Source organism: Rhinichthys klamathensis, unplaced genomic scaffold (assembly GCF_029890125.1).
Source record: "Rhinichthys klamathensis goyatoka isolate OS25496 unplaced genomic scaffold, OSU_Roscu_1.1 h1tg000301l_1, whole genome shotgun sequence".
NCBI classification, from domain to species: domain Eukaryota; kingdom Metazoa; phylum Chordata; class Actinopteri; order Cypriniformes; family Leuciscidae; genus Rhinichthys; species Rhinichthys klamathensis.
Window position 1 is genome coordinate 1,571,558 of NW_026606820.1, and position 22,360 is coordinate 1,593,917.

Sequence of the window (22,360 nt, forward strand, 5' to 3'; positions counted from 1 at the left end):
TAATCCCAAAAATTGTAGTCAAGACTTTAATATGCCACTACAGAAACTGACTTTCAGTTTGCAGCTAAATTAAAGTTTTATTTGCAAGTACTGATAGTGTGCGGGAGTTCCTGTTTGTAGAATTAAACCTAAGAAATCACTGTAAAAGAGTGATTGCCCAATTCTTGCCAGTCACTTTTTTGTGTCTCTGGTTAATTGTTGTCTTCATCCATAGACGAGAGCTTAGTGTCAAGTTCCGAATGAGGAGAGCTTATTGCAGTTTACTGCAGTTTTTCATAAAATAGCTGCTCTCTTCAAAGGATAAATATATAGCTAGACAAGCATTGTTTCCTTAATTAACTTTCGATGAACTTAATTAACCATGAAAACCCCAATCACGCAGGCAAATTAATCTCTCACACATAAAATCTCACGGGGAAAGACATCACACAAAACGGCGCAAAGCAGTGGACCCTTGAAGCGAGATATAAGGCAGAGACCTGACGTTATAGTCCTAGCACAGGACAAAATAGGACTCCTGTTTTCCCACAAACCCTGTGCAGTGTGAGAGAAATCAAGAAAGCATGAGAAGAATGAGGGAAAGGACAAGGGAGATTTGTTTGTGTGGAGGCAAAAGGAGGCTTTAAGGACAGTGTTTCTACAAAGTGCATGGCTATGATCTTTAAACTCCCTAGCCGTGCATGCATGCACAAACACATACTTCAAGGCTCTCTCACTCAGCCATGACCAAATGTTACAGCCATCAGTGTTGGGCAAATGGCTGTTAATTTAATTTAGTCTGAGTGAAAGAGGATCTCACATAATGTTACCTGATACAAACAGAAATAATTAAATACACAAACAATGCACAGCCTTTCTTTTGTTTAAGGACATATATCAGAGATGTATTTTCTGGGACCGACAGTAACAATGTAAAACAGCTTCTCGAACAAGAACAAGAAAATGTAGGGCTAGACTTGATTTTCTCCTATGGGAATTGATTGGATCGTTGTGGTTTACTATTGCTGTCATATAATGTGAGTGACAGGTTGTAAATGCATGTGTCTGCATACACATAAATATACCTACACAGACATTCACTGCTATATTGCCCTTTACTGACTGTCTGCAGCACTGTGTGGTTAGCCATCCCGCTCATGCTCCAATTCCCCCATTGGAAGGTGTTTGGGGACTGAAGCAGACTGCAGTATAAAGATTTAAACGCTAAACTGACATTAGCTCACCATTCTGATGCCTTATGTTTACACATCAAAAGCACTCATCCATGGACTTTCAACATGTTCCAACTTCCAACACAGCATTTACTATACCACATATCCAAGATAAACCACTTTACTCTTCAGCATCTGTTGGCTGATGGTTACTCACTTCAGTCATCTGATCTCCAGTGGGTGAAATTTGCTCCATTCATTCTCTGCTTGGGCTGAAATACTAGCCAAACGTATCAGTCTGAGAAGAAAAAAAATATATTTAAAATAGTCTCTACATAATATTAAAATGAATTGCACACAAACCTTTCAAACACAGTGTAAACAAATATTGTTGGTTTAACTTAAGTTAATACAACGAAGGAGATTAGTTTAATCAACAGAAACTCAAAAGATATGATCTGAACCACATTAATTATCTAAGTTGATTTGACAAAAGAAAAAAAGTGATAAATCATGAAGATATATTTTTTTTTACAGTGTAGCCACATGAAATAAACAAATAAATACTCACTTACATATACTTGCTTGTTTGAAAATCGAACTGAACAATGTAGGCTACAATGATGATTGCAGTTTAAAGTTCATTCCTCACTTTTAGTCTTGGAGGCTTACACATTCTTGCCAATAACCAGGCCAAACATTTACCAGCCGTAGATCACTATTCAATCAAAACAATCTTAGCAACTATCATTGTAAGAAATCTAATGCTAGCCTCTAACCCTTTTGTAACAGGTCAACTATTTTTTAGTTGGGAGCTAAAAACATACCAAGTGTAAGATCTGCTAATAATAACCAAACCATGACATGTGAATAATGTGCCTGATTTGGAAGACTGCTACAGGCAATTATGAAAGACACGGGGGAAAGAAAAATCTACCTAAAGCGTGATAAAACAACATAATATGGATTTTTACGAAGAAGACGAATTTCTGCACAATCATAAGCAATTAATTTAACTTGCACGCGGTCACATCATTGCGTGGCACATTCACGTCTTTGTCTTATAGCGCCACCTTGTGGTGAAACGTTGTTACACTGTCCCTGACCAAAACTTCCTTCCAACGAATTGAACGAAAAAAATATTATTATTATTTTTTAATTCTTCATTTCCCAGACAGTGAGGATAAACAAGGATTTAGATTTTGTTCTTAACATCCTGCTGCTGTCACTTGGGAAGTTTTTAGATACGTGCAGATGCTTTGAATTTAAGCCCAACTTTAACCAGTGGGAGAGTTAGCCTAACTTAGTAAAATCACTGAAACTTATTAAAGACGAGAAAGCCCTTAAGTTGATTTCACTTTTGGATAAGTATAAGCTCATTTGAAAATGGGCCACCATTTATTTATTTGTTTGTTTGTTTGTTTGTCCTTCAACATATTTCAACCGGATAGAGATGATTTATTTATATTTTAGATGTAGCATGCATTTGTTTGTTAATTTTTAAAGAATTTGATTTAAAACAAAATAATTCCAATCAAATATTTAACATTAAAAACTATTCAAGTAACAATAAATACTACCTCCATTGATAAAACTCTTTTTGCTATGCTGTTATGCGTATACTTTGTTTTATTGCTTGTTCCACAATGACTTTTGTTTAGCCTACTGCGTGAACCCTTTAGAGTAATTTGCAAGTATTTAAGTTTTATCAGAATCAATTCAAACGGACTAAACGGAGAACAATATTTTTTCCTCTATTTTTTTTTTTTTTTTTACTTTTATATATGTATGTCCATTTAAATGTTATATTTATAGCTTTCCCAGACTAGATGCCAGTCCTTTATCTTGGTATCGGGACTTCCTGTCGGGAAAAGACTCCACTGCACCATCCTCACCCTTCAGTTCACAAAACTTTGCCAACTCGCAGTCTCGCACTCCAATCAGCAACTTTTCCTTCAGCACTCTACATCGAAAAATCCTGTCGCCAGCCAGATCCGCTGGGAAAACAAAAGCAGAAATGTCCCCTCCATCCGAACGTTTGCAAACCAAACCCGTGATAACGTGTCTGAAGACATTTCTCATCTCGTACAGTCTTATTTTCTGGGTGAGTTTGTGTTTTCATCAGCTTTGCGTTAGCTTGAGGCGGCTACATCTGCACAGCTAACGTTAACTCTGAACAATGGGCTCAGCCAACTAACAAGTCTTACTCTTAGTTTGATCCTAATTTAGACTTTAACTAGATACGTTTTTCTTTTACAAAAACAAGATGCCATTCTAGGTTTTAATTAGTTGTTTATTTACTTCTGATTAGCAAAAGACTTTGCATAAATCCAGTCGACGACCTTTTATTGTTTACCGGCTTGTTTAAGATGTGTCGATTAATTGTATGTTTTTCCTGCATTTTACATTTTATATATCAAAAGTATAGAGTAAAACATAATTTTAGGAAACAAGTTATAATTTATTCCAGAGGAAGATCTATGAAACTTCAGCCTTTTTGTACTTTGGGAAGTAACGTAACGTTAACGGTCACAGCTGTTTTGATCGATCTTCAAATATATTGATCTATTAAAATGTTCAATAAGGAAACTGATACAAATAATAGTTAATCAAACGTGTCCCAAATGGGTGCGAACTAGTCCGATGCAGCACTTTTATCTCGCCTATTTATTGCTTATCACGGTGATTTTCAGCAGGCAGGGGACAGATGGTCATGTTTACAACCCCCGCTGAGAAAGGAAAGTGGATAAAGAAAAGTAGACGCAATCAGTTGCTTACGGTCGAAAATTTAACCCCATTTTTTTCTATGCATTATAAAACTATATTTTTAGCCAAATACATAAAGTGTATTCACGTTAAGAAACTATATACTAACAAATCTCAAGTGCTTGATTGTTTATAATCGCAAAATGTAAACTTTATCACACAGCACTCTATATAAGGTTGGGTATAAAAGTTTACCCACACACAATATATGTACATAACGCAATGTATAGCAAATCTCGACGGCTTGATTTGTTTATAGTGTTGCAAAATGTATAACTATTATAGGCAAGCTCTAATCTGCTAAATGTGACATTAATACCAACATCATGATTTTTATCAAGAAAAGCACTACCCAATACATTTTTACTTTACTTGGCTTTTATTTATTTTGACCAGTTTCTAAATAGGTCAAGGAGGCTTATATTTGCTAACAACAGTTGTCAGGGATCTTGAGCATTCCCAGATTCCCTGTTTTTATTTAATTAAGCTGAAATTACAAGGTTGCAAGGGTGTTATCAAGAATCAGGATGTGCAAGACACAGTGCCGTAATCCCTCGGGCAAATCCATAAACACGTTTTGAATATGTCTAAGAGTTTTTAACTTTATTTGTAGTTCACAGGAGTGATCCTGTTGGCTGTTGGAGTATGGGGAAAGGTTAATTTGGAGTTCGACCTCCTGCTGAGTTCAGACAAGGGCACTAATGCACCATATGTCCTCATTGGGACCGGAGCCATCATCATTATCTTCGGATTGTTCGGTTGCTTCGCGACCTGCCGTGGAAGTCCATGGATGCTAAAGCTGGTACGTTCTAAAATAAATAAAACAAGTTTCATATATGTGAAAAAAGTTGGAGCACATTTTATGAATAGGGTACACTTTGATGGCTTAAGTGATAATTCTCTTATATGACATAAAATTGACCTACCAAGAAAAATGCACGTAATGTCCCCTTTAAATGGTCACTTCAACCTACAAACCTGTTAAAAAAAACTTTTTTCTTTTTTTATTACTGCCTGCAGACCATAGACTGAAGAAAAGAAAAACTTCCACTTCCTTCCACTATAGAAAAATGAAGCCAAAACATTCCATAAATAACCGTTGACATGTTGCACTGATTACATCATTTGGAGCCTGAGTCTGCGCAGTAGTGATCCTGAGGTGGAGCCGCGGTATCAAGGTCCCGCACATACTCCCCCTCCCACAGATTCAATCACAAGCACAGCTGTAAATTGTTACACCTGGTTTTTATAACATTACTTACTAAATCGAACACTTGAACATGCGTCAGCGTGATACTACCTAAAATGACAGAAACCGTCTTTAGAAGAAAATATTTGAAGTGTAAATATTTTTTTTTGGTCTCATTCAATTACATGGAGAGGGCTGGGTTTATGACCTATATTGCAGCCAACCACCAGAGGGCGATCAAAATGTTTTGGCTTCACTTTTCCAGATGTGTGCAGAGACCAACATTTTTTTTTTTTACAGTCTATGGTGGGTGAACGTGATTTCACCAAGTACCACATGTTCCGGGATCAACATCTTTGTTGATCCTGGATCAACTTTCCAATCAACCAAGCAGATTTGAGGGACAAGTTTACAGTTTATGTCAAGTTTAGGCTTAGAACCCGGGTGAAGTACTTAAACATCAGTGCTATTCACCTTTCATTACCCTCTGATTTTAGGGAAAAGTTATGGGTAGGGTTAGGTTTAGGGGTAGGGATTGGGTAAGGACTACATTTTGGGACAGGAATGTTGATCCAGGATCAACAAAATATGTTGATCCAGGACCATGTCTTACTTGGCAAAATCACGGTGACTGTCTAGGGTGCAGACCAACATTTGGTCACAGACTAGCTAGCCCTACTGAGTGACAGCTTAATTTAGTGTTTATATATATATATATATAAATTATGGTTTTGTCTGTCCTGAGACCCTGCGGCCTCTTATGAGGACATTACATTTTTGCCTCTTGACACAATGATAGTCAAATTTGTAAATCTTAGACATGTTGGCCACATTTAGGGGCACTGCCCACACCATCTTGTAGTGATATCACAACATTACACCAATGTCAGTGAGAAGAAAATGACCCTAACCCTAACACTTCTACACCAGTTCCCGAAAGAAAAATGACCCAGGTAAAAAATCTATTCAAATTATATGAATGAAACAAATGTATCTATGTACAATACTGTCTCTATCATCATATGGGGATTAAAATTTGACATATTTTAGTAATAGTAGCACTCTAGGACATCAGTGAATATGAAGTACTCGTTTGAGGACATTGGGACTATATTACGTTATCCCCTTAAGTTAAGTGTCACCGTCCCACGTGGGACGTTTGCCCATATATATTTAGAACAATAATATCTTAGTAAAAACCTAAAGTAATATTGACAAACTAAATATCATTTGAAAGCTTACAATCTCTAGTTTTCATATTTGGTGGCTGTTTTTTAAAATAAATTACAGAATAGCAGTAATTTATCAATTTGCAACAAGAATATTTCATATTCATTAGGCGTGTTTAGGCCTTTATTTTGAAATAGAAAAAAAAACATGAAAAATCATGAAAGATTGGTAGAAACCTCAGTTTGTTTTCATGCCAAGAGTTCAAAAGATAACACTAATTAAATGTTATGAGAAAAAAAGGTCTGAATTTTTAGAATATAAAGAAATATATTACGATTTCTCGATTTGTGATGCAGCAGCGAGCTATAATGCACATATGTGCTCTTTTTATGTTTATTAGAGGTTGAAATCAAATCAAATACTGCCAAAACACCCATACTATTTCTGAATAGGATGTATACTTAATAAATTGTATGAAATTATGGAAAGACATGGTTCAGATCACTCAAAACATATGAAAATGGAGACACCCTTATATGGTCAGTAAGGAAGCTGGCTGTCCATCTAGTGAAAAAGTTTGGTACTACGCCCAAATAAAATCTTACTGAAAGCTCATTTTCTGAGATATCAACCTAAAATTTGGAACACAACTTGTTTAGATTTTTGGCTTTAATTTTCTAGCAGTTTTAGAGTAAAATATATTTTATAATATATATATTTTATATAAAATATAAATAATTATATTTTTACATTCTATATTTTCATAAACTCAAACTTATATAACTTTTTTTCTGTTTCACTTTCATAATTTATTTCACTTCTACAATAATCTGGCAAATGTCTTCTTAAAAACAAGACCAACCATATGTCTATATTCCAAAGCATTCTTGAATTACAACCATTTTACAACCACAAGTTTTTTTTTTTATTGCTAGTACTGTGTCCTCACACGAGGACATCATATGGTAAATCATAGACCCACTGTCCTCACATGAGGACATCATTTTCTGCAAAAACTACTTCCTGTACAAAAACAAATTTTAGTTATTATATTTATTAGGTCCTACTTATCCCAAATAGCAAGAACAATTATAAAATGCACACCAGGCAAACTCTCGGGTCTCAGGAGGTTAACTTTGGTAAAAGAGGTGGAAAAATTTCAAGCCTCGTATAAAATGAATAGAAATCAAAACGGTGTATTTAGTTTGACGATTGACATTTTCTGAAAGATCTGAATATTTTTAGATATCCAGGCTGTATTTTGTTGAAATTCTATTTATTGAAAGTGCATTGTGTTTTCAATCAACATTATTGTTAATTGTTTTTAAGCATGTTCCCTTTCTCCCTCCTCTCTTGTAGTATGCTATGTTCCTGATTCTTGTGTTCTTAGCCGAAATAGTGGCAGGTATATCTGGCTTTATTTTCAGACATGAGGTAATTAATTTTTTTTACCTTTACATATTCATATGCCATCTGTTATCTACAGCCAAATAATTTTTGTACTCTTTTTAGATTAAAGCAGTGCTTAAAGATGGCTATAAACGTGCTGAATTAACCTACACTGGTAAAGACACTGAAGATCTGGACCGGATCCAGAGAACAGTAAGCATGTATTACTGGAAGCAGTACAAAATTAGGAATTGTTCGATACCACTTTTTCATGTAACCATGAGTATAGATGCCTATCTCATACCAGTACTATATATATATGTGTGTGTGAGAGATATAAAGTCATAACAAAAAATAGTTCACAATTACCTATCATACCTATTAATGTGATTTAAAATAAAATCACATTAAGCTATATCTGATTTGTTTATTTTTTTAAACTTATTGCTTATTGTTTATTGTTTATTGTTCCAGTGAAAATCTTATATCCAGCAATAATCTTGTACAATAAAAATTAAGTGAATGTGAGTTTACATTTTTACATGTGGTAAAAATCTTAATTTAAAAAAAAAAAATACTATTACAAATTCAAATTACTATTTGTGCTACATGTATGAAAAATCCTATGAACAATTTATTTGTGATGGTTATTACTACATGAATTTACATATTATAAAAAGCATTTCTTTGGAATGTATGGCACAGAAATAAGACAACAGACATGATAGAACCAATATATGGGCTACACATGAACAAATATATAGGCTACACATGAAAGTCTTCAATGCAGAGCGGCACAAAATCACTTTTGTGCATTCTGGCCTCATGATGATGCTTAAAGCAAACCTAAGTGTACATACATGTACCATTTACGGTGAAAGCATGTAAAAGCACATTTATGGTGCTTTTATAATACTTACAACCAAAACAGTAACAACCATTATGCACAGTATTGAATTTGGATTGGTCCCATGGTCTGACCGATACCCGATTCAACAAAAAAAAAAGGTCTGTGTCAGATTGGCACGTCTCTATACAAAACATCAGGACTAACATAAAACTTCCCTAATCTGCTTAAATGTTTTGAGGAGCGTAATTCAACATTTTGTTCTTCGTAGCTGCAATGCTGTGGAGAGAAGAACTACACCAGCTGGGAAAACACTGATTACTTCAAAATACACGGCATCCCCAAAAGCTGCTGTAACGTGACTGCTGGTGTAAACTGTACATCTGCAGAACTTACAGATCTTAAAACAGCTGCATCAGTGGTATATCAGCGGGTAAGAACTGTTTCTGAATACTCCTAAATCAACAAAATCATTAGCCTTATTTGCAATTCTGGAATAAAAAAAAATGCCTCCTGTTGTTAGGGCTGCTTCGCTCTGATGACTACAACGATGGAGGCCAATCTTGGTATTATTGCTGGAATTTCTTTTGGAATTGCATTCTTCCAGGTACTAGACAAGCCCAGTTATTGTTTTAAATGTTTCTGGTCTGTAATGCACCTAATAATGTCTTTTATGTGACATTCAATTCCTCAGCTCATTGGGATATTCTTGGCATGCTGCCTGTCTCGCTATATCACCAACAACCAATATGAGATGGTGTAGCGATTCTCCTCCACAGGTACATTTTCTTACTCTTCCCTGTAGGGTGTTCTTTTTGAAATGCCACAATTTTGTGTTCTATTACATGTCATTTTAGTAATTATTATTATTGAACAAAATGCATTACTAGGTTATTATCTAGGGGTTCTTATTCTCACTTCTGTCTGTTTACAGGGTATCATCTGCAGATCACAGAGGGCTGAACATGACACAAAGGGAAACCATTTAGTTTCAGTGTTTTGTATGTGTGCCTTAGCTAAACATTTCATTTTAGAGGATTTGTGACTGCTTTTTAAAGAATATTTCTTGTTGGTTATTACATTGAAGGGAAATGACCCATTCCAAAGGGATAAGATTGTTTTGCATTTGTGTTGCCCGAGTGTAAATGTAATAGTGTTTAGATATACAGATGTTTGTAGAAAGTGCATATGTTTTAAACCAGTGTTAAACCAGGAACACACAGTCAGTTATGAAGTAAACAGTGTGTTGTACACCTTGACTTTTGTTTCATTGGAATTAACACATGCTAAAACTTTGCATCTAGTAAACACATTTGTAACCTTTCTTGCATACAACCTTAAAGTTCAACATTTTCCAAAAAGGATGTTTTGAAAATGACCTGATAGTAATTTGGGTCATTAAGGTGTTATCCACTTCACATGTTACATATGGAGTTCTGTTTATCATCACCAGTTCATTTTCAAGAACTAGTTTTAATACATGTATGTCCATTTCTATTTGGACTGCTTTGAAAATTATGTGTTTTTTTGCAATTTCTTTGCTGTCTTTATTAATGTAGCAGTGATAGTGTTTATTATAAGGTTGTTGAAAGTCATGGCTGTAATGCGCTGAACAGAAAATGTGGAGTGTCTCTTTAACTTTGTCTGTGAAATGTGAAATCTGTTGTCGCTCTGGTTGATCAGGTAACAATATTTAACATGTACATAAAAGGCTACTACAACTATCAAAATTATCCATGCCAGGGTTGAAAAGTATTTAAATCATCCTTGCATTTGTAAGGAAAGTAAGGTAATGTATAATCCAGATTATGTTTGGAACTATTCTTTTCTCAGCATATGTCAGCATATTCATGCTCATTCATTTTTGTCATAAGTCAGAGAAACCACCCTCTGCGCTTTGTCAGTTAGTGGATTTATTTTTGAGCATGTGCACGTCAAATACTAAAGATATTTATATCTTTGTAAGACAACATTTTCAACAGCCTTTTCGTATGTTTGTTTTTTTATTTTTCATTTTTGCAAAGCAAACTGTATAATGCATAGGAATAATAAACTCTTTTTATATGCGCATAGGCTTCAGACGTAGAGTCACTAGATGACGCTATTGGTTTGTTTTTTTAACCTGTACTCTGCATGCATGGTTCAGAAGAACAGAGGAAGACTTTAATATAAAGAAATGTTAGTAGCTAGCTAGCCTATTACTATCACTAATAATGAAAACACAGCAAAGTTACTGTAGTAGAAATAGTATTTTTAAAAGAAGGTCGCATTCTTGATGAACGACTATACTGGGGAAATATTAGTTTGTGGGTTATCTCACTATTTCTTTAATCACCACGAGCAATTTTAAATTAAAACTGTTCACTGCGTTAAGAGTACTACATGTAAAGAGGTTGTATTTTGTAAAAGATAACGACAAACATGGATGTGGATGAAAAGCAGGCGCTTGATTGGTTCGATGCCCTGTCAATCACTTGCATCGCGGTATAATCATTGGACATGAGGCTTCCCCGCCTGACGTCAACAGTATAAAGTTTGTCGGTCTCCCCCTGCACCCGCAGAAGAAGGGAACTTTCTTCTCTATTGGAACGATATAAAGCGTTGGGAACTTAGTCAGTCTTTTGTAGTTTATTATTGGGCTATACCAGTCAATTACCAGGTTTCAATCAGGTAAGTCAATTGCATCCTTTTTTAGATTTATTGTCTTTGCAAGGTCGGTGAAGCGATGCTTGTCTCCTGTAACGTTAAAATTTGAAACGCAAGGTTCTTTAGTAGTGTTGCGTTGTTCTGTACTAACTTACCGGTTTAATATCTGAAAATCTACAATATCAATGCAATATGTCCATCTGCACTAGCGACGCGAATAACTAAAACTAATTTTTATTTAGAGAACGAATCGTTCATTTTAGATCGCTGTTTTACAATGACTCGATTGAACCGCTTAAACCCGGAACGAAATGGTCGCTCTGAATCTTTCTGCGTGGTTCTCTGGTGAAAATACGCCGAGTTGGTTTCATTTAAATCGCGCTTTATTCAAACGTTTTAACGCCTTTCTACTGAAACGTAAATTAATTCGTGTTTAAAATAAATGCAAATTAGATTTCATATTTCGAGCTGCATCATGGCTGCAACAAACTGAACTAGGGCCCGTTAAACTACAATAAACTGCTTTATTGTACTGTTTTAGAGCATTTAATGGGCAATACTGGTATGTCAGGGACAATGTCATGCCGTAACTTTATGACCTAAAAGAATCAGTTTATCACACGTCGATTTATAATGGTTTTAGTTGCAAGAGATTATAGCATTGAGTTTACACTTCGTGCATCGCAATGCGTTTTGAAGTTCTGAATGTTTCACCTTTTAATTTCAGCTTTGCCATGATGCAGCTCAGCAACGACACACACTGCAACAAGCACTCGCTGCTCAACGTCATGAACCGGTTCATCGCCGCTGCCAACAACATGGACGAGACCATCATGGTGCCAAGCTTACTGCGGGACGTGCCTCTGGAGGACCAGGACAGCCAAGCCTCTGTTAGCCACAACAACAACGACCCCCCTTTCCCCAGCAAACAGAGGGATATGTATGAGCACTACCTGCTGGTGAAGTCTCTTAAGAACGACATGGAATGGGGCCTGCTGAAGAGGGAGATGGGTGGTGGTGCCAGCTTTCTAGAGATGGCAGTGAAGCAAGAAGAGCCACCACAGGTGAACGGAGGAGCCGCGGAGGAGGGCTCCGATCTGGAGGGCCAGTTCCACTACCACCTCCATGGACTGTTTGCTGTTCTGTCCAAGCTCACGGTCCAGGCTGACCATCTCACAAGTCGTTACAAGAGAGAAATTGGCGGAGGTAGCCTTTTGCGATAGGATTGATTCGTTAACATCTAATGGACAATTTATGAACTGTTGGACTGGGAAGTGAATGTGCAGCAGAGGACTTAAAGGGCTCTAGATTCCCCTCTGCCATCAAAAGGGGTTTTACCCAAATTAGTTGTCACGTTGCTTGTTTTGGCAGTCTCTGGTGCTTTCAGGAAGTTTCCACTGGAAGTTAAAGGGCTATGAGAGTAAGGTTGTTTTTTTTGTTTGTTTTTGTTTTTTAACTTAACATTTCAGCATCGTGAATCTATTCCAGCTAGTTTTGGGTTTCGTTTTTTTTAAATCTCTGTATGCCAAGTCAGAAAGCCCTTGACATTTGTCATTTTGAAGCTGTAGAAGAATGTGAATGCTGGTAATTCAGTTCTTCATATTAGCCAATTTGCCTTTTTAATGAGGGGGGTTTTATGCATTGATGCTGCTCTTGTGCACTTGTCCATGTGTCATGGCGTGCCTTCTGTCTTCACTTCCCACTTGTGCTGTTCAAGTATGTGTGCTTGTCATGCATTGTTTCCTTTTGAACAGGACCTATTTGAGTCCGTAATGCCACTGGTTTTGTTTTTTGTTCTAAAAGATTTCAAGTTTTATATTGTGCTGTTCTGTAATATAGTGACTTATAAATAAAGTATTAACTTAAACTGTCTCAATGCACTGTCTTCCTCCGTGGCTTCTCTCAAGTGCAATAAGATGCCAACATTTACCAGCGGGCTGGGTCAAATATCTAATCCTGAATGGAGTTAGTGAGTGTCTGCTAATCTGGTTTCGTAAGAGTTGCATTGTGTGACGACTGTTTTGCAAAGGCAGGTTTGAGCTTGATTTCATTAAAGGTGTTCTCTTGTTTGTAACGTCTTGAGGGGGTGGTAAATTCTGCTACTCAAATTTGCAAAAGGAGTGTAAACCAACAGTTTTTGGTTACTGACTTTTTGTCTGTATGGATATTACCAAAATTTCTCAAGTTCTATAGAAGTCAAACAAGTTTATAACTAAATGAATGTGAGTGATAATTCATTTTTGGCCAAAGTATCTTATTCTCCATTCTCAACCGTTTTGACTCCCCTTAAAATACATGAAAACCAGTGTCGTAAACGCTAATGCAGACAATTCCTTGAGACATGACATAATTCTTATTGGTTCAAAGTGTATTAGACCCATATAAAAATGTCTGATTGAGCTTATCAGTTCATGACCTTAATCGAATTAGGAATGTATATCTAGTCCTTTAAGACAGTTTTAATCTTCAGTTCTCATATGTTTTGAGTGTTTGAAACTCAATTACATCTCAAAAGATGTAAGCCTTGGTTTCACAGGCAGGGCTTCGATTAAGCCAGGATTAGGCCTTAGTTCAATTATGACATTTAGGTAGCATGTCTTTGAAAAAGAAACCATTACTGGTGTCCATCTTGAGACAAAACAATGGCACTGACATGTTTTAAGATATGTCTGTGCAAGTTGCTTTTAGTTAAAACAGCTCAAATATGTGTTTTAGACTGGGGCTAGGCCTAGGCATAAGCCTTGTCTGAAACCTAGGGGGTGATGTTTAAGAAGTTATTTTTGCATTTCCCTATCATGCATTTTATATTCCTGACTTTATCCTTTGTGATTGGATATTGACTTTCTGATTTTGAAAACCCTCTCACCTTTCTTAACCAAAGTTGTGTTTTCATCTTATACTAAACATTCACTGAGCCATGAACAATACAATAATCTAACCGCCCAAGCCACAATCATGGTAGCACCCATCCTTTGAAGTAATGTAGGTGCATAGAAACAAAGAATAGACAAAAGCAAAGCAAATCTGAGAATCGCCGTATATATTAAATATCAAAATGGCTGCTGTAGCTACAGAGGGGCATTATGGTATGTCAGACCAAGTGTAGTCCAACGATCTGACCATTCATGTGAAATAGGTCAGCGTGAGATGCGCAAACTGCCAGGCGGTCAAAGGAACAAATCTGCATGATGCATAAACTAGCAACTAAATAAGGGATTTGCAGTTGTCTTAAAATGTCATTTTGAGGCTTGAACGAACATGTAACATTTTTTAAAAAGGCATTTATGTCGTTTCATCCACCCAGAGAGCATATTTACAGGATCCACATACTCATGTATAATAGAGAATGTAAAGGTTATTATGCTGTGGAAAAACGTTATCTAGCCTATATATGATAGTGCTGTCAAAGCAATTAATCGTATCTAACTTAAAAGTTTGTGTTTATATAATATGTGTGTATATATATATGTGTGTGTGTATATACTGTACATATACACACACATGTATTATATAAACAGAATTTTTATATATATATATATATATATATATATATATATGTTAAATTTGCTTAAACAAGATTTCCTTTTTGATGTGCACAAACTGTTTTATCAGGGATATGCAACCGTGACAGACTGGCATGACGATAAAACCATCATAAATCATAAAGGGACTCGTAAAAGCATAAATCAGTTTCTAAATGTTTGGCTGGATCAGCTCTTCCCCATGCCATGGTGCATTGAGCGACTACGTGATAAGGCAATCCAGACTTGGCCGGGCACATCCAGTCTTCTGGATGATATCTAGCAGCTGCCCTTTTACGTGGTCCAGAGCGTCTTGGAACCCGCAAGGGAACGTTGCTAAACAAATCTAATGCTGGTGATCAGATTTATGGTATGGGTCAAACTGATTTAAACAGATTATTTATATATATATATATTTATTTAAAGGCTGACAAGCTAAAAACTTGAATCAATCAAAATTGATATTAAAATGATAATAAAATTAAATAATACATTTAAACCTTTCCCGTATGAGAGAGAACCACTTGGGACGAACCGATTCAGTGGAATGAATCAGACTTGTAATTGTACACGTAAGAGAGGACCGTTTATGATGAACCAATTCACTAGAATTAATCAAACTTTTCAACAAGAGATCGAGGTTAATTTAGATGAGCATGTCTACTTGTTACAGCTATACACTTTTAAGGCCAATTCACACTGCACAGACAAACGCCAACAAATCAGGTTTTGTCGGATCAGTGTGTTACCCCTATCGGCGTCTGTTGCCGTTGGTCGGGGTTTGTTTTCACCTGACTGAACATGTTCAATCAGCATTTGTCTCTTCCTGTTGGCGCAGTGTGAACATGACAGTTCTTTTTCAAAAAATTCTAAATCCAATGGCCAACTTGTTTGTTGGCGTTTGTCTGTGCCGTGTGAATTGGCCTTTAAAAATAAAGGTTCTTTTTTTGGCATTTAAGGTTCCATGAAGAACCTTTAGAATCCATGGAACCTTTCCATTGCAAAAGGTTCTTTAGAGTGGAAATGGGTTCTTTAGATTATTAAAATGTTCTCTACACTAAGAAAAAAATGGGCTTTTTAAGAACCTTTCACTGAAAAGGTATTTGGGGAACTAAAAATGGTTCTTCTATGGCATAGCTGAGAAAACCCCTTTTTGGAACCTTCATTTTTAAGAATGTAGCATTTAATCAAGCTACTCAATGAAAAAAGAAGCATGTTACTTGACAAGGTACACTAAACAGTTTAAATGAATAGTTCAGCCATGAAACTCTATTCGATTTCTCTATTTGATTTTCCACAGACAGACAAACAATTTTACATATCTATTACTACTTCCCTTTATAACCACGATGTATCCAAAAGAATGCACTCTGCAGGCTATGCAAATTCTTGTTCTAGTCCTCCGCCTCCCCAGCACCACCTGCCTAGATCTGCTATGGGGGTCCCCCTCTCTCTAGCAGCAGGAGCTTGTTTCCATTCATTTTATGTTCTGAGCATTTAGCGGAAGCAAGCTGTACTTGCTCTGCAACAGCAGTACAATAGCTATAGTCCACCAAGACCAAATCTATGTACATTCCATTTAAATTAATAAAATGTTTATAAAGAGAGTCATGAAAAAACTACTGTCGTAAGTGAAAGGCGTAGTAACTGTACAGTTGTAGTCAAAATTATTCAACCCCCATTGCGAATCAGGCTTATTGGCAAAATTTACAGACTTTCAGTTGTTTGCAATGAACAAATCAAACAAAAGTCATTAAAATAGCTCAACACAACAAATGCCTCAAGTGGTTTGCCCAAATTCAACTGAAAATGCTACTTTTAATGACTTCTGCAGGTTAAAAATTATTCAACCCCTTCATGGCAAGCATCTTTAGTACTTAGTAGAACACCCTTTTGCTATTATGACCTGCTGCAAACGAGATGTATAAGCAGACACCAGCTTCTGACAGCGTTTCTGAGGAATCTTAGCCCATTTCTCATGAGCAATGGCCTCCAGCTCAGTAATATTCTTGAGTTTGCGTGCGGCACCCGCCCACCTTCAAAACCCACCAGAGATTTTCTATGGGGTTCAAGTCAGGTGACTGTGATGGCCACTGTAGTATCTTCCAGGACTTCTTCTGCAATCAAACCTTGGTGGAATTTGAGGTATGCTTGGGGTCATTGTCCTGTTGGAAGGTCCAATGATGCCCAAGCTTCCGCATTCCTCACTGACTGCAGGACGTTTTCTCCTAGGATTTCCTGATATAGAAAAATTAACCCATCTTGCTGCAGGTTTCCGGTGCCAGAGGATGCAAAGCAGCCCCAGAGCATCACAGAGCCACCATGCTTAAGGCCGCGTGTCCACCAAAGCGTTTTTTTATGCGCCTGGTGTATTTTTTTCAATAGTTTTTAATGGGAGCGCCGCGTTTTTAAAACGCCATGAGCGTAATGAGGCGCTGAGCATTTTTTTCACGCTGAAGCTCTGAGCGCTGTATGAAACAGTAAGTATGAAACAAATTATCTGTGAAATCAGTTACAAGTAAACTGTACTGCGGATATTCTGCATCATAGCAAAGAAGCATCTCAACTGAAACGCTGCGCTGCCAAAACGCTCTCAAGCGCTCACAGCTAGGCGTTTTCAGCTGGCTAAAAACGCTTTGGTGGACACACGGCTAACTGTAGGCAGAGTGTTCTTTTCAGCATATGCTTCATTCTTCTTCCTCCAGACATACCGCTGATCCATAGGGCTGAAAAGTTCCACGTTTTGTTTCATCGCTCCACAGAACAGAATCCCCACTTCTGTGACTTATTTATATGATTTTGAGCAAATTGGAGCCAACTTTTCTTGTGCTTTTGGCTCAGTAGTGGTGTACGTCTTGGAGTTCTGGCATGGAAACTGCATGCGTTTAGTACGCGCCTTACTGTGCAAGCTGAAACCTCAGTGCCTGTTGCCACCAAGTCTTGCTGCAGGTCTTTTGCAGTCACTCGAGGGTTTTTCTGAACCTGCCTAAATCTGGTTGCAGCCGTTGAATAGTTTCCTTTTTCTGCCCCGTCCAAGTGTAACTGCTGTCTCTTTAACTTTGAACTTGCAAACTATCCTTCCAATGGTGTCTCTAGGAGCATTTAGTGCCTTTGCTATCTTTTTGTATCCTGTTGCTTGTTTGTGAAGGGAGATAATATCTTCTCTTAAAAAATTTTTGGACTATTCTTTTTACTTTAGCCATATTTCTAACATGCAGTCAAACGTGACTCAACAAACCTAGCCAGTTCAGATATTTCATGTGTTCTAGCTCAAGCACATCTGGTGCAACTAATGAAGCCCTTGATGAAGACCTGTTTTGCAGATTTGTGCTGTTGTGAGAGATTCTGTCCAGGGGGTTGAATAATTTTGAGACTGCATAAGTGATTAAAAGTTGAATTTTCAGTTGAATTTGGGGAAACCACTTGAAACATTTGTTGTGTTGAGCTATTTCGATTACTTTTGTTTGATTTGTTCATTGCAAACAGCTGAAAGTCTGTAAATTTTGCCAATAAACCTGATTTGCTACGGGAGTTGAATAGTTTTGATTACAACTGTACGTTAATAATGTCGCTACACTACTATTCAATGTTGTGGTCCTGGATAATTTGTTAATGGCATAATGTTGGGTGGCTGATAGCTGTTAGTGATGCTATGGTTAGATGATCAGCTGGGTAAGGAGATGCTCACCCCACTCAGCCTTACAATACTAAGCCTTGTGTTATATAATGAGAGCCTGTGTGCTCCATTAAAGCATTACCAATCTCTCTCTGTTTGCGACCTCTCAGTGCTAGAGGCCGAGCTTTCACACCATTCACGTAGCACAAAATTCAGCTAGGGATATGCCTTATGGTACTGTTTTTTCATTGTGATTTTTAGGAGATGCATGACAGTTGTGTGGCAATATCTCTTGTGTCTGCAAGTAGCATGTCCCTGACAGAGCAATAGAGGTATGATTTCATAAAAATGCAATAAAGCAACAGTTCCTAAGCAATAGTTCCGTTTTTATTGTGCCCTATTTCTTAAGAAGTCAGTGTAAAATCAGAGTTGGTAGATAAACTCTTAGGTGTGATGCGTTGCTCTGTAATTTGAGTAGCCTATGTAAAATACACAGCATTATGTTTCTATGGAAGCCCATTTCTGAGTTGGAACACAATATAAATGTTTATTGTGACTCTAAATCTCACACTGATTGGAGTGAAAGCCAATGTCATTAGGTTCTATGGAAGCCCATTCATTCCATGGGTTCTATGGAAGCCCCAAATATTGTATTGTTTATATATTAATATAATATGTATTCATTATATGAGTTATAGCTTTTATTTTGATATACAGTGTTCAGTTTAAGTCATTGTCATTTTCATTTTTTTTTTATATATATATTTCTATTTACAGTAGCTTTATTTTTATTTACATTTTAGTTTTAGTAATCAACGCTGTCTCACAGTTGTGACTTTATTTATTACTTTAAACTCTATCTCACTACTATATATATATTTTTTTTAATTGTCTGAAGAAGAAACAGGCTTCCATGCGTTTCCCACCTTATATCTTAATATATTTATGAGCAGTGCTAAAACAAGTTTCATGACACTTTAACTAATTCGGATGCTTATATAATGACCTTCAGACTGCAGACTATTTTTTTTCCTCTGATATATTTATCGAGTTTTTTTGTGCATGCATGGTGCAAGGCTGAAGTGCAAACCCTTCCTCTATCTTTCACAGGAAACAGAGCCTGCAGAAAGTGCAAAGGTGTATGTTAACAAACAATCAGCAAAGAATAAGTGTTTAGTGACCCTTAAAAACTTCTAATGTTGACATTGCATTGAATGCAAGCTATCTTATCATGGAATGTTTGTTCTCTTCGTGCCGCACTGCAACACTGCAAATGAAAGATTATGTGAAAAAATATTAGACATGCTGTCATTCAACAGAGTCAGAGAGGGCAAAGAATTCATCCTGCAGCTGTCTTGGTGTACATGATCAGCTCATGCAGACAGGGTGCTCTGTGGAAAACGTGGAGCTGTAAGAATGTTCAGGGCAGCTGAGGTTACATAACACGGTAGGTGTGGCGCTTAGCTGGAACGTTTTCAACCTGACAGGGAGTGTTGCATTGGTTCCCTCCACCCATACAGCCAATAACTCATGCAGATCTGCTATTACTTAGAATAATCAGCATATCTGTTAAGTTCACTCTCTGGTAAAATGAGTGTGCTCACCCATTCACTGGAACACATTCCTTTTTTGTGATTATTCTTTGTCTGTTGGGATTTTGGGAAATGCATTTCTTGTGCATTTATACAAAATATTCAAGAAAAAGATTGACTATTTACTCTTCTCAGCCTGTTATCCTCATAAATTGAATGGTATGTCATCAGAAAGGGTCGAGCTGACTCCTTCACTTGCTTTAATCTAATCTGAAAGACAAGAGGAACATTAGGTATTGTCAGTCATGTCCTACAATGCTACGTTATATGAAACTTTTAATTCAAGGATTCAACTTTTAATAATTGAACTCAAGCACTGAAATTGTATCTCTTTAAAATACATGTGTATACACACCCTATGCTGCTATATGGCTGCCATATATTTCCCACTTTTATGTCCCAGGGGTTTATTATTATTTTCGTTTTATTATTTTATTTTATTTTATTTTGTTTATTTTTTTGTTATATGAGGGTCACATTAAAACTGTCTTGGAAAAATGTTATTATGCTTTTGTAATTTATTTTTGCTTTATTTCAAATGACTTTAATGTATAGATTTGATTGCTTTACTCTAGTCCCAAACTCAGACTTTATGAAACCATTATAAAAATAGAAATTATCGTGTGATTAAAACTACACTCATCGGCCACTTTATTAGGTACCCCATGCTAGTAACGGGTTGGACCCCCTTTTGCCTTCAGAACTGCCTCAATTCTTCGTGGCATAGATTCAACAAGGTGCTGGAAGCATTCCTCAGGGAGTTTGGTCCATATTGACATGATGGCATCACACAGTTGCCGCAGATTTGTCGGCTGCACATCCATGATGCGAATCTCCCGTTCCACCACATCCCAAAGATGCTCTATTGGGTTGAGATCTGGTGACTGTGGAGGCCATTTTAGTACAGTGAACTCATTGTCATGTTCAAGAAACCAATTTGAAATGATTAGAGCTTTGTGACATGGTGGAAGTAGCCATCAGAGGATGGGTACATGGTGGCCATAAAGGGATGGACATGGTCAGAAACAATGCTCAGGTAGGCCGTGGCATTTAAACAATGCCCAATTGGCACTAAGGGGCCTAAAGTGTGCCAGGAAAACATCCCCCACACCATTACACCACCACCACCAGCCTGCACAGTGGTAACAAGGCATGATGGTTCCATGTTCTCATTCTGTTTACGCCAAATTCTGACTCTAACATCTGAATGTCTCAACAGAAATCGAGACTCATCAGACCAGGCAACATTTTTCCAGTCTTCAACTGTTCAATTTTGGTGAGCTCTTGCAAATTGTAGCCTCTTTTTCCTATTTGTAGTGGAGATGAGTGGTACCCGGTGGAGTCTTCTGCTGTTGTAGCCCATCCGCCTCAAGGTTGTGCGTGTTGTGGCTTCACAAATGCTTTGCTGCATACCTCGGTTGTAACGAGTGGTTATTTCAGTCACTGTTGCCCTTCTATCAGCTCGAACCAGTCTGGCCATTCTCCTCTGACCTCTGGCATCAACAAGGCATTTCCGCCCACAGAACTGCCGCTCACTGGATGTTTTTTCTTTTTCGGACCATTCTCTGTAAACCCTAGAGATGGTTGTGCGTGAAAATCCCAGTAGATTAGCAGTTTCTGAAATACTCAGACCAGCCCTTCTGGCACCAACAATCATGCCACGTTCAAAGTCACTCAAATCAACTTTCTTCCCCATACTGATGCTCGGTTTGAACTGCAGGAGATTGTCTTGACCATGTCTACATGCCTAAATGCACTGAGTTGCCGCCATGTGATTGGCTGCTTAGAAATTAAGTGTTAACGAGCAGTTGGACAGGTGTACCTAATAAAGTGGCCGGTGAGTGTATAAGATAACATAAACAAGGAGTGGCATCAACACAGTACATTTCAATATTGTTTAAAATATATGTGCTTATTTTTATTTTATAGATTCAATATTTCCACACACAAAAAGCTGTCCCTAGTTGTTAGTTTCCACAACAAACATTTTTACCAAGGAGTTAACAATGTCAATATGGAGCGTATTTGAGATTAAATTAGAGATTTGTCAAGAAAATAAAGTAAACTCAAGTTAAATATCAATATTTTTATTGTGCATCATTTCCAAACAAGCTCTAATTTTGTGAACGTATGCAAAGAATATGAAAATAATATTGTGGATTTAGGATAAATATCTAGGATGCTAGGTTTGAAATCTGCCATTTTTATAGCATAATTGAGGAAACACCTGTATATTGCACCAAACCTCGTGAACTGGCAGTGTGAAAGTTTGCACATGGTCACACTATTCATGTGTGTGATCTGTGCGTGATCAGTGATCTTGATTCACAAGGGCAACATGTCATGATGTTTGAATGACACTCTATACTTAACATCCAGGAATATTTGTCCCTGGCAGAGATGAGTCAATTCAGAATAGCAACAGATTAAGGAGCCATGCAAGGCTATAAATAATTATAAAGAATGGAATTAG

The 22,360-nt window shown here is 37.1% G+C and overlaps 2 protein-coding genes across 3 annotated transcripts; both read left to right on the forward strand.

Moving 5' to 3' along the window:
• Positions 1–3,078: 3,078 nt before the first annotated feature.
• On the forward strand, positions 3,079–10,588 carry tspan7 (tetraspanin 7). Of its 2 annotated transcripts, none has more exons than XM_056270317.1 (8): positions 3,079–3,255; positions 4,531–4,719; positions 7,636–7,710; positions 7,789–7,878; positions 8,784–8,945; positions 9,036–9,119; positions 9,207–9,313; positions 9,447–10,588. In XM_056270317.1, the coding sequence occupies exons 1-7, from the start codon at positions 3,169–3,171 to the stop codon at positions 9,273–9,275; spliced, it is 756 nt and encodes a 251-aa protein (XP_056126292.1). In that variant the 5' UTR covers positions 3,079–3,168; the 3' UTR covers positions 9,276–9,313; positions 9,447–10,588. The 2 variants fall into 2 exon arrangements, with proteins under 2 accessions (XP_056126292.1, XP_056126291.1); XM_056270316.1 differs by having other exon boundaries at positions 9,207–9,291.
• A 437-nt stretch (positions 10,589–11,025) lies between these two features.
• On the forward strand, positions 11,026–12,478 carry mid1ip1l (MID1 interacting protein 1, like). The gene is made up of 2 exons (XM_056270318.1): positions 11,026–11,182; positions 11,886–12,478. Exon 2 carries the CDS (start codon positions 11,893–11,895, stop codon positions 12,379–12,381), a length of 489 nt encoding a protein of 162 aa, XP_056126293.1. The 5' UTR covers positions 11,026–11,182; positions 11,886–11,892; the 3' UTR covers positions 12,382–12,478.
• Positions 12,479–22,360: the final 9,882 nt, after the last annotated feature.

What these genes read in the sequence shown, in the direction of transcription:
- mid1ip1l (XM_056270318.1), top strand. Translation starts at nt 11,893, where the DNA reads ATGATGCAGCTCAGCAACGACACACACTGCAACAAGCACTCGCTGCTC.
- tspan7 (XM_056270317.1), top strand. Translation starts at nt 3,169, where the DNA reads ATGTCCCCTCCATCCGAACGTTTGCAAACCAAACCCGTGATAACGTGT. An exon ending in CGTACAGTCTTATTTTCTGG is followed by an intron (nt 3,256 to 4,530) that starts GTGAGTTTGTGT and finishes CTTTATTTGTAG; the next exon opens with TTCACAGGAGTGATCCTGTT. An exon ending in GTCCATGGATGCTAAAGCTG is followed by an intron (nt 4,720 to 7,635) that starts GTACGTTCTAAA and finishes CCTCTCTTGTAG; the next exon opens with TATGCTATGTTCCTGATTCT.